This window comes from Drosophila biarmipes, chromosome X (assembly GCF_025231255.1).
Source record: "Drosophila biarmipes strain raj3 chromosome X, RU_DBia_V1.1, whole genome shotgun sequence".
Taxonomy (NCBI): Eukaryota; Metazoa; Arthropoda; class Insecta; order Diptera; family Drosophilidae; genus Drosophila; species Drosophila biarmipes.
Window position 1 is genome coordinate 23,374,708 of NC_066611.1, and position 12,716 is coordinate 23,387,423.

Here is a 12,716-nt window from a genome sequence, read left to right on the forward strand (position 1 = left end):
CTTTCGCTGTTCCCTCTTTTTCATGCTGATGTTTTTGGGCGAATTTCTCTGTGGGATTTCGAACATTTTTTATGGGTTTTTTGTCGCTAATTTTGTTTTCATCCTCCGCTCGCTTAAAATGTTCTTCTTTCCGCCGCCTTGCGGCCAGATGAATTTTCCGGCTTTCGGCCAGGCGTCACGTGAAGTTCCCACCGCTGCCAAAAACGTATTATAATTAATGACTTTTGTTTATAAAGCGAAGGCCGGCGATTTTCACAAATTTTCCATGCGGTTTCGTGGCTGCATTGACCCCTCCGAGTGGGAGCGAGACAGGGGCAGGGCAGCGGGGGAGCGAGGGAGAGGGAGAGCACGAGCGGGCGACGTCATCGTCATTGCCGTCACAGTCGGCACACAGAGAAGGAGCTCTAGTGTCAAACGATAAAATGCTGTAAAAATCGATTACTTTGTATATACAGCAAAGGCGATGAGCAAGCGCACATGGGCGAACCCCCGAACACAGGCACAGCAGCACCCACACACAGGCAGGCAGCTTTCGGTGTGTGTGTGTGTGTCATGGGCGAGCCCCCAAAACTGGATTCCCAGAAGCGAACTACGAGCGAAGAAGGAGAGAAGAGAACGTCGGAGACACCGGAGAGGACAGCGTGGTATAACAGTTGAAGGTGACACCGGAGACCTGGCCCTAGGACGCGTATAACAGTTCTGCGCTCCCAACTTAGGCTGACGAAATCGGTGGAGTTCAAGGCGAGGCGGAAGGCGGGCCCCCCCCCAACACCCAGCTGGAACCAGTTGATTTCGGACAGCGGGTTTTTCCTAGAGGAACCTGTTATACAAATCACAGTACGCGGAGTTGGGCAGGGAAAGATATCATTATAAGCCATTCGCCAAGCACTTCTCTCAAGTACTAATCTGGCAGTTATCTGAATCGATTTACCAGTATTTTACGCAAAAACATGTCAACTGATAATAGGAAAGGTCTTCCACAGTTCATTACGCTTTAGGTGACGTAAGAAGTTGCTTTGCAGCTTTTGAATCCCCAATCGTGTTGCAAAGACCGAGAGTTCCTTCCTCGTTTCCGTTTCCAACACACTTTAATACACCCCCGATCATTCTCAAGCGCAGTTCGGCTGCACTTGAAGTGATATTGCTGTGCCCAGCTGCCATCGTTGCTCGTTTTGAAAGCGCTGACTCATCGTGCCAATGCACCTATTGCGTGGACTTATCAAATACACCCAGGTTCATGTATAGAGAGTCGCAAGCCAGTACAGTGGGAACCCGTTTGGTTTCCAGGAGAACTGTAGGATCCTACGCCTTTTTATGCCCTGAGAACGCCATCGCCCTTGACTGGACAAACCTGATCCATTCCTGCCTCGAAGAATGTGGAACCTTCCAATAGTTAAACTAAATATGTACATCGTTGGAACGATGTGCTTCTCTAGGAGATCACTGTGCCCCAGGAAGACACGCCCTCTCTGGGCCCCAAGTGACTTGGCCCCTACACTCGCCTCTCCAGCCTGTCCCCACCAGCCCCATCCAGCCCCATTTCGAATTTCACCAAGCAATTTCCGTAGCTGCAGATAAGAAAAAGAAACACTGCTACCACTCCTTGTCTCGCCTGCCATTAATATAATCTAGTTGACTTATATGTGCAAGAGCACCTTTCAAAGATTGCCGTGAATTTGACAGGCCGTTCGCCACGAAAAGCGATTATAGAAGTACAAGTTGGTCTTAAATTGAGAAATGATACGACTTTTTACTCTTGATCATCCTTAAAATATCACAGGATAATAATGAATGTACAAGATATCATTATTTCAGTTAAACTTCTAATTACATTCTATTTCCAACTTAAGATCATTTGAAATTCAGAAATCTTTGTGGTTCTACAAGGTTGGAAATGGAATATATTTAGAATAATATATAGAATAATATGAAAATTAATTAACTGTTAAATATTATCACAACACATAGGATAATCATCACATCTTTAAATGTATAGCCTCAGATATTTTGAGAATCAGAAGCTTTGTGGTTTTAGATAAGATTTTTGTATCATCATGTATACATAGGTTGATCATGAGTTCCGTTTATTTTCTAAGTATTTTTTTATTTCCAACTTAAGATCAGTTTATCATCATTTATGAATTTTTAATAAATACAAAAAAATTAAAAGGGAAATTCGAATACTTCATTGGATTTCAGTTCTTTATGGATAGATCTGCAAGAGTATCTGCCGGTCGGTTTTTAGTGTAGAACTAGTTCCACTTTTTTCGATTGCCGTCTGTGTGTTCCTGAGTAACGGAACGTGTAACCGAGCCAGATAAACAATTAATCATTTCTGTCGCACCAGCCGACGCACACACACACACCTAGGCACACCTACGGCAACACATATATGCATATGCTCCAGAGAGCCGGGGGAGCGTCTCTTCATAAAAAACCCCTGGAAATCGTCAAAAGTCACTGCATTTTAATGCACTTTGCACTTTCTGATTTTTGGGTTTTGTTTTCTGAGCTGTATTACGCCGAACTGGCGTAAACAACTAATGGGTGTTGTTTTTGTGGCGAAATAATTTCGCAAGACACGTGCAGGCAGCCCCCTGTGTGGGAGGGAGATGGAGAGCAGGGGGAGTTGTAGTTGTAGTTGTGGACTCGTTGTTGTTGTTGCTCTGCCCCAGACGTCATCGCACTCGCGCCCTCTCCCTCTCGCCTTTGTATGCCTCCCCAAGGGGGCGTGTGAGTGAATGGAATATGGAATACAGCGGGGCGCAAGAAATTAGCGATTCAGTGCTGTCATCATATGCATGGAAATAAATAATTAATGCATGTTTAAACATTCAACTTATCTGTTTTTCCAGTCTCTTTGATCTTTTGAAATACCGCCAGCTCTAATGCTTGAGTGATGTCATTCTGCAGCTCAATAATCATATTCAAATGACCATTACTCCATAACCCTGACTTCCAGCTGCTATTTTTCCGCCGCGAGTGTTGGTGTCTGGTCTTGTATAACAGTTATGAGGCCACATGCCAGCACACACGTTTGCAGACATGCCCATTTACATACAAATGGATATGCTTACATATATACCTACGTACATACGTACGTACGCAACGTACTCTCACTTGTAGTTGGAGGCGCTTTAGCTGTTGTTGCCGTAATTGCGGACGAGCCTCTTTGGCATAAAAAAGGTGAAAAGAGAATGCAAGGCAAAAACAAATGGGCAGAAATGCAGTGATCAAAATGAAATTGCACATGAAATCTAGCTGCAAAAATATGAAAAACCCATGGGCAACAACAAAATTCCATTGAATGGAGAGCGGAAGAGAGCACGAGAGCAGCGGCAGAGGGAGAGGAACTTCAAACTGGGCGGCACGTACACTCACAAAGGGGGCGGGGCGGGGAGACGAGCCCCACGGACACTGAAAAAATACATACTTGCGTGTATATGTATTGGAGGATGTTGACGCGTCGCCAGAACTTGAGAATTCCAAGAAGCGGCACAAGGGGGCGGAGTGGAGTGCGGGTTGGGGAAGGGGGAGTGGAAGTGGAAGTGGCGGCCAACAGCTATGCAAACTCGCTCTCCCATTTTCTAGGTGAACTGAGCAAGCCTCTCTCTCTTTCCTCTCAGCTGGACTGCCATTGCTATACTAATGCTACTGCCCTCGGAGAGGAAGAGCTCCAAGAGAGTGCCAGAGGGGGTGGAGAGGGCGGTGGGGCCGCACGGGGGTTCAAGGAACGAAGCCAACACGCAGGCAGCAAAAAGGGGGTGGCATAGCGACTTTTGTATGCCCTACTTTTATCAAGAGGATATTCGGATTCGTTCCTGCGAAAAAAGCCAACTAAAATCGAACTTGAGACCGTAATAATCGTACATTTTTACATTTATACCCTAGATATAAAATAAACATTTTGTTTAGTACGTTTTAGATCATATGAAAATATATTTCTTTCCGATTTGATGAAACTTAAAATATTAACTTAATATTAATAAATAATAATAACAAGGCTGTGAAACCCCTTTACTAAAAATAAAACGTACTATGCAGAGGTCTTATAAAAACCAATTGGCGATTTTAATGAACCTCGCAACATGTAGGGTATTAAACCATTTGCTGACGACGACAAAAGCGACTCGCTCATAGGCGGAAGCAAAAAGAGAGCGCCTTGCCGCCTGGCCCTTGTAGTTCCGCGATTATGCGATGGAATGAACATGATGTTTAGTAGTGTTTAAAAAAACAACGACCAATTTTCATAATTTTAGTCTAAGATGGTGGTTAAATTAATATACAAAGTTAAACATTTGATTCGGTAAACACGCTTGTTAAGCCAGTAGAATATTAGTAACAATTTCTTTAATAAAATTGTTTGTAATTTGGTGAAATAAACAATTAGTTGAGTTATCAAACATGAAATTATTTTGTCAGTATAAAATCTGGGGCCTAAAATACGGTGAACTGTTTGTGCATAAACGCGCGTTTGCCTCCGCTCCCAGTCGCGGCGCTCTCTTCCCTATCCCCTCTCTCGCCACCCTCCCACCCATTCATAGACCCCAAAACGGCATGCTCATACGCGCCATATCTCCAACCATCCCGCCCCAAAGGCGATTTCAGTCTTTGACCTTCAAGGTTCCTTCACGACGCGTCGCGCAAGCGGGAGAGAGCGTGTGTGCGAGAGCGTAGCGCCGCAGCCGCCGTCTCTGCCGCCGTGGGCGTCGGCAGCGCAGCGGCAGCGACGGCGAAAAGTGAGCAACGGTCGGCGAGTGAATTCAATTCCGTAAAAAACGTTTCGAGCGGCGGACGCGTGCAGCGGACGAAAATAAAACACGGAGAGCGAGCGGCGAGTGCGGAGGCAGAAAACAGCAAACAGAAAACTAGAAAACTAGAAAAACAGAGACCTAGCAAAGCAGAATAACTGTAAAACTCAAACTCAAAGACTCAAGGCACACTTGAAGAAAAACTCGCTTCAGCCGTTGCGCGAAAGATCGCGAGTGTGTAAACAAGGCAGCAGTAACCACTTTTTTTTTGCCGTGTGAGTGCAAGGAAGAGAGAGTAAGCGAGGCAAAGAATGGATCGCGAGCTGAACGGGGCGATGAGGAGCGTGTCCATAAATAGCGCCCAACAGAACGGTCACAACAGCGCCGTCGGGGGCGGCGGTCGGGACGAGACGGACCGCGTGGGCGTGGCCCCGGGGGCGGCGGCACTGAGCGGTGCACCGGCGGCGACCACAAAGTTGGGCGCCACAAGCACAGCCACAAGCGCTGGCAAAACGACAGCAGCCGCCGCCACCACAACAAATTCAACTCACAGCAACAGCAACAGCAGCCCGCAGCAAATTGCACTCTTGTCCGCTGCAGAGAAAACCAAGATGGTGCACGAGTTATGTCAGCAGCTGCTTTTGACGGACGAGCAGGTCCAGGAGCTGTGCTACCGCATCCTGCACGAGCTGCGCCGCGGCCTGGCCAAGGACACGCACCCCAAGGCGAACGTCAAGTGCTTCGTGACCTACGTGCAGGACCTGCCCAACGGCAATGAGCGGGGCAAGTTCCTGGCCCTCGATCTGGGGGGCACCAACTTCCGGGTGCTGCTCATCCACCTGCAGGAGAACAACGACTTCCAGATGGAGTCCCGCATCTATGCCATACCGCAGCACATCATGATCGGCAGCGGCACACAGCTGTTCGATCACATCGCCGAGTGCCTGTCCAACTTCATGTCGGAGCACAATGTGTACAAGGAGCGGCTGCCGCTGGGCTTCACCTTCTCCTTCCCGCTGCGCCAGCTGGGCCTGACCAAGGGTCTGCTGGAGACCTGGACCAAGGGCTTCAACTGCGCCGGCGTGGTCAACGAGGACGTGGTGCAGCTGCTGAAGGACGCCATCGCCCGGCGCGGCGATGTCCAGATCGATGTGTGCGCCATCCTCAACGACACCACCGGCACCCTGATGAGCTGCGCCTGGAAGAACCACAACTGCAAGATCGGCCTCATTGTGGGCACGGGCGCCAACGCCTGCTACATGGAGCGCGTGGAGGAGGCGGAGCTGTTTGAGGCCGAGGATCCCCGCAAGAAACACGTCCTCATCAACACGGAGTGGGGCGCCTTCGGCGACAACGGGGCCCTGGACTTTGTGCGCACCGAGTTCGATCGGGACATCGATGTGCACAGCATCAATCCCGGCAAGCAGACGTTCGAGAAGATGATCTCGGGCATGTACATGGGCGAGCTGGTGCGCCTGGTGCTGGTGAAGATGACCCAGGCGGGCATTCTGTTCAACGGACAGGACTCGGAGGTCCTCAACACCCGCGGCCTGTTCTTCACCAAGTACGTGAGCGAGATCGAGGCGGACGAGCCGGGCAACTTCACCAACTGCCGCCTGGTGCTGGAGGAGCTGGGCCTGACCAATGCCAGCGACTCGGACTGCGCCAACGTGCGGTACATCTGCGAGTGCGTCTCGAAGAGGGCCGCCCACCTGGTCTCCGCCGGCATCGCCACGCTGATCAACAAGATGGACGAGCCCACGGTGACGGTGGGCGTCGATGGCAGTGTGTACCGCTTCCATCCCAAGTTCCACAACCTGATGGTGGAGAAGATCTCGCAGCTGATCAAGCCGGGCATCACCTTCGACCTCATGCTCTCCGAGGACGGCTCGGGCCGTGGGGCGGCCCTGGTGGCCGCCGTCGCCTGTCGCGAGGACATACTCAACAGCAAGAAGTAGGAGGAGCACCAGCAGCAGCAGCAGCAGCAGCAGCAGCAGGAGGAGGAGTCGCTGGAGCAGCTGGAGCAGCAGGAGCAGTCCTAGGAGAAACAGCACCACGTACACACCACAGACACACCGACAGACACAGAACCTAGTAAACGGCCACGGTGGCGTATGCGTAATAGTTACAGTAGAGCCTCGCCAACTCGCAGCGGCCCCCAAAATGTCGCCCAGAAAAATACAAAAAAAGCTGCCACGAAGAAAAGTAATCAAAGAACCCATTCACGTCGTACGGGGCATTTGCGGGCTGGCCTGGCCTCTGATTAGTATTTTAATTAGGCAAAAACCAGGTTTTTAACAAGAAACGTAACAGAAGAGCCCCACTAAGAGACGCTCTATCTCCTTCTCTCCTAGTTAAACGAAACCGAAACAAAAACGCTATGCTTAATGATTATGGATCGATTTTCGATTTTTGTTGAAAATTTGTTATGCTATTATATACATTTCTATATATATATATATATTTTACAAAAGCCATAATATACACACACGAAAACAAGAGGTATATATAGTACAATTTGAGAAGCGAATTTCATTTCGATTGAGACAAAACACTTTTTTTGGCGAAACCCCCGCCCAAACCCGAAAAGCCCGTGAAGAGCGCCGAAAACGGAGATACTTAAAGCGAGCGGGAGGAGAAACTGTTATACTACTGTGCTACAAGCATTCTAGCATATCCTGCAGGACAACGGAAAGGGAAACTGTAAAGCGCACACTGTTGGAGCAGAGGCAAGGCGAAAGCGAAGCAAGAACGAAGGAGCAACAAAACAGCCGCCGAACGGGAGACAGAAAGGGAGGGAGCGCGAGAGAGGGAGAGGGGCATACTAGGTAGTGCTACCGTGTCCTTTCTCTAACTGTAAATGTTTATATAGAACCTATTACGAAGCGTTATAATAATACGTTATGATAATACTGCATACATATATATTTACATATATATACATATAAATACGATATATTTAGCCACTATATTACTGATTTTTGTAATGTATTGCTTGTCTTGTTTAGTGAATGTGTTTGTTGTTAACTTAAGCAGGTAAAACTAAACAAACTTTTTTTTCCTTCGGTATAGAAACGCACTTTGCGAGCTATTATTTATGTAATTGTACATTTGACCTAGTTTAGTGTTTAGTTCTTATCTTAGTTTCTAAATGTCGTCGGAGAAGCCCGCAATACATCCCCCATATGTGCCCACCCGAAAACCACCCCACAGATCCCTTAATTATATTTAGTTATTGTTTACGAACGACAGCAGCGGAGGAGTGCGAGGAGCAAGGCAAATAAGCGAAATGAAAGTGAAAAGCAAATAAAATTTGTTCTTAATTCATACACAGTAGTGGTATTTACTCCCGTAATCCCCTGGTATCTTGCGGTATTTTCCGGTATTTTGGTATTATTTCGTATGACTTGCTATGTTTCGAGTGTTCGATCATCATTTTGCAGCTGCTGGCCGGCATGCTCAGGCAACAACAAACTCAAACAATTCGCAATCAGGCAAGCGAAGACACATTTTTTTGGTCTAATAATAAGCAGAGGAGCCTAAGCATATACATATGTTATGAAGAATATAGGAAAACGAAGAACCAGTGTTTCTACTTTTCGCAAAACAAAAAGATTGTAAAATAACCTATCCACTGTTAAAAGGTGAAAACCAATTGAAGAACCCTCGTTATCAAAGCGATTTAAAAACTAATTACACACAAAAACTGCAAATCGAAGGCTTTCAGGCGGTGAGATGAATTTAGTCAATGCTATTAGCAAATGGAGTGTTGTCGACAGTGAAACCCAATAAAAATGATTGAAACAGACGGAAAAAAGAGAAAATCGAATGGAAAATAAAACGTGTTCTTTTGGGTCTACAAGTGCGGTGTCTGTTTACTTCAAATTTCATTCTCGTTTCATTCGCTGCATTTTTTATTATTTTGTGCCGCAGACTAAAATTATACATCATCAGGGGCAATAGCAATCAGTCAGCACTTTGCCAGCTCAATTTTGTTATTTATATTACTCGAACATACCCTGCGCACAGAGGGGCATATCGGTTTTGTCGTAGTGATCTACCTACGTCATTGTTTTCGGGAAACCAAAGTTCAAATTGTACAAGTATTTGGGATACTTCTAGTTTCTTTTTCATTTTCCACACTCATCAGAAGATTTGCCCTGAACTTTTGATAATTTAAAGTCAGTGGAGGTTTTTACCCATATTGTTATATTCGTGTTATTAAGAGTATTACAAATACTTAGTACAGTACGATGTTATTATCATCGGTAATGAGCTGTAAGGGATCTAGCTTTTCCAAAAAACCGAACCTATCTTCCTACTAAAGGGTATTTCCGGCGCAGCACTTGAGTCTTACGTAGTTTTCTGCTGCTTTGTAGTCCGTTTTAAATTGAATCATTTGCGGTTGAGTTTTCGTTTGACGCATTTGAATTACAAGTGCTGGGATCCAGAGCGGACAAAAGGCTTGATTGAGCCATTGATCGTAGGGGAGTGGGGAGGGCGCGGAGACGTGGGGGCTACTGATGGGGCGGTTGGCAAGCGCTCGATAGCCGCTGGTGCAAACGCCAAAGTCTCCATAAAAGACGGAGGGGAAAAGCACTCATTTCTATTATAGAACCTCACAGAGCTCGAGTTCCGCGAAAGTTGTTTATAGAATTTCAAATGAAAACGATTCTCGCGTGGAACCCCGATGCACCGCAATCTTGGCCCAGTCGCGATCACGTTTTACTGCGGCCCAAAACCCAATTTGAATATCTCGAATGCAAATTCAATTTATACAGGCTGAAAGCAATTTCAACTAGTCGCTGGCGTCGGGAACCCCAAATCGGAGATACCCTTCGGGTAATAACCGGATCGAAAGTGGGATTCTCACAGGGAACGTACTCGTTAATATACTTTATTATATTTTTCAAAGGAGCCTACTTAAATTCGACCACCAAAATAAATTCAGTACTATTAAAGGTCGTATTAAAATCTGAATCCTAAACTTTCATTCAAGAAAATTCTTATATTTTTTTACCCAATGTATCTTAATTTGGTATTTTTAAGTATATTATTTGGGGAAATTTAATTTCAGATCTTAAATTTATTTTGATTTGTAAAGAGGAAAATGCATCCCTATTTTACATGCATTTTGTTTTGTATTTATAATACTTTAAGGGAACATATGAAAAAACAGTTTAACTTGTTATATTTCAAATCTTAAATCCCTAAATCTTTTTATTTAACCAGGGAAAACTCGGTCTACGTTCACCTCCCTCTCGTAAGCCAATTGAAAGGCACTTGAAATCATTGCATTGCACTCGCCTTAGCCCCACTTGGCCCCACTTGACACCTGATGCCCTTGATGGTCCCTTTTTCGTTCCCTGAAAGCTACCCCGGTAATCCTTATCTCTTATCAGCACTTGGGACTTATCAGGGGCTCACGCCCTCTCCATGCAATCGCAATGCATCCCAGGTGATAAGGGCCTGCATTTTCTGGAACTACCGATTAAACGAATGCCCAACCTCCTCCATGATTTTCGTTTCAATTTCATTTGATTGTGCTTTCCAGAGAAGGAAACTTCCCGCGAACAACGCTGCGTATGCGCAATTTTATATCACATGACAGTTTTTCTTGGCTTGTAGTTTTAATTACAATTTCATCTAATGGAATACGATGACTCTAAGTTCTGGAATCAAAAACAAATATTCTTATTTATTTATTTATATTATATTAATTGAACTTAATTGCAAAATCCTTAGAACACTGCGTATGCGTAATACTATGAATTCACAACAGTTCCATTACAATATAATTTAAATCATACTATATTTTTTATAATTATATATAAAAACCTAGTTTTTTCTAAGATCTTTCACCCCAAAAATGTGCTCGTTCCCCCGTCCACAGAAGTTAAATAATTTATCAAAATATCGCGCATACGTCACCGTGTCCCCGAATCAGGTGGGCGTTGACCACGCCCCAGCGGAAAGTAGCGGACGCCTTCTGCGTCAGTTGAAAAAAGATTTATCATTGGGCGATTGGCGAGTCAACAAAATTCTTTTCAACATTTTTTGAGAGCTCTGACAGCTTTTTGTTGTTGTCGAAATTTTCGCGTTAATTTCGCGGCACTTTTACAAAATATGCTTTGTATTTTCGGTGCGCCAGGCGATATGAATATCGAAGCGCTTTTTGCTTGCTAAAATAGTTTCAGAGAATCGAAATACGCAATAAAAAATATCTAGTGAGACTGGGGCTGACAAATTTGCTCTCTTGATCCGTAACTATGTATCTGGTTTTCGTTTCCCATTTCATATTTTATAACCCCGCACCTTTCAGAGCTTTGCTCTGTTGTTATGCAAATGCTAAAAAGCATTTCAAACGACAGCAAAATGCAATTTTCGAAAGTGTGAAATGGAAATGCAAAAGCGAAATGCGAAAAAAGGCAACAATCATGTGAGTGCCAAACAACAACAATTGCGTCTCGCCGTACAATCATATTCAATATTTATACCCACAATGTTCCACGTTTGTTTTTCATTTTGTGCTTGCTTTTTTCACAATTTGCAAGAGAACGATTGACAAACGTCGCTACACACAGTGCTATTTAAAATTATTCGTCTTGAAGAACACTTTGGAAGTAAGTTTTCAGTGTGACCTTAGATAATCATGTCAAATTGGACAGTATATCAGTAGCAAGGTCACACCAAGTTTTAATATTTTCTTTAAACTATTTTCTTAAATTGGTTGGATGTTTTTCTTTTTAGTTTACTATTTTCTGACGCTAATAAATATTCCTCTATAGATTTGCCTTTGCTGGTTTCTTGTGAATGAAGCTTTCACTTGCGGATATGGATTGCACACATAAATCGAAATCTTGAAGCAGGTCGGGAGTCTTAAACCAGTTTAGACAAATGCAATTCACATATAATCACGACATCAAATGGCAGGAAGGAGCAGCGCCAATCGAAATTGGAGTGGACCACTATCCAGGAACCAACTATACAATTGGAATCGAACATTTTTTCCTTGTCCAGGTAAAAATACTCGCTTGTCACCGCAAACATTTTGATAGGTATATGATAGATAGTCTTGATAGTGAAAGAAGGGCTAATCAAATGTCGATGATTAACACGGATTCGCTAACATTATAGCAGTTTAAATGTCTTGTGTAGATAGTTATTCGATTTGGCAAAGTCATGCTTTGTTTCTGCATGTTTGATAATTACTTGAAAAGGAGAAAAACTAATACCAAACTCAGGTTATATTTCTGGTTTGACATTCTCTGACATTCTCTTTCCGTTCCGATAATCGGGCCATATCTCAGATATCAAATCTTATCGTTCGGCAACCGTGATAAAACCTTTGATTTCGCACTCGGTAGCTTGGACTTGAGAATTGCAATGTTCTACGATTGCCCAGATATGGCGATCAAGATTGCTAACAATCGCTTGGTAAAATTCGAAAGGGGTAAGGATGGGAAGATATTTCCACTCTAATCCTAACAACCATATTTGCACTCCATTCCTTTCCATTGCGTTCGTCGGTTTTTTACGCCAACATTCCAAAACCACAATCAACAATCATCCACAGATGTTTGCCGTCATTTCCTTTGACGATCTTTTTTATTGCTGTTGTTTTCAGCGAATAATTGGGGTTATTAGTTTATAACTCTTTTGTTTTCCTGCGCCACGAAACCAATTTGCCTCTCCTAATTGTAGAGCTTTTTTTGCTGGTGAATACTTTCGAGTGCCGGTGTCAGCGATCGTGTGCCTGGCTGGCAATTAATTTGCTGCTAAATTGCTTTAATTACATTTCAATTTGAAACCTAAAATACAACTAAAAATAAATACAATTCTGACACAACACAAAAAAGCCCAGAAAAAGTGAGTAATTAAAACAACTTGGGAAAGTTCAAACAAAAGCCGTATGAGATGCACTAAATTGAGTGATATAATACGGGTAATTAAAATGAAGATTGT

General features: G+C 44.3%; 1 protein-coding gene across 1 annotated transcript; it reads left to right on the forward strand.

The window, feature by feature from the left end:
• Positions 1–4,744: 4,744 nt before the first annotated feature.
• Positions 4,745–8,080, forward strand: LOC108023573 (hexokinase type 2). The gene has a single exon (XM_017093167.3). It carries the CDS (start codon positions 5,063–5,065, stop codon positions 6,707–6,709), a length of 1,647 nt encoding a protein of 548 aa, XP_016948656.1. The 5' UTR covers positions 4,745–5,062; the 3' UTR covers positions 6,710–8,080.
• Positions 8,081–12,716: the final 4,636 nt, after the last annotated feature.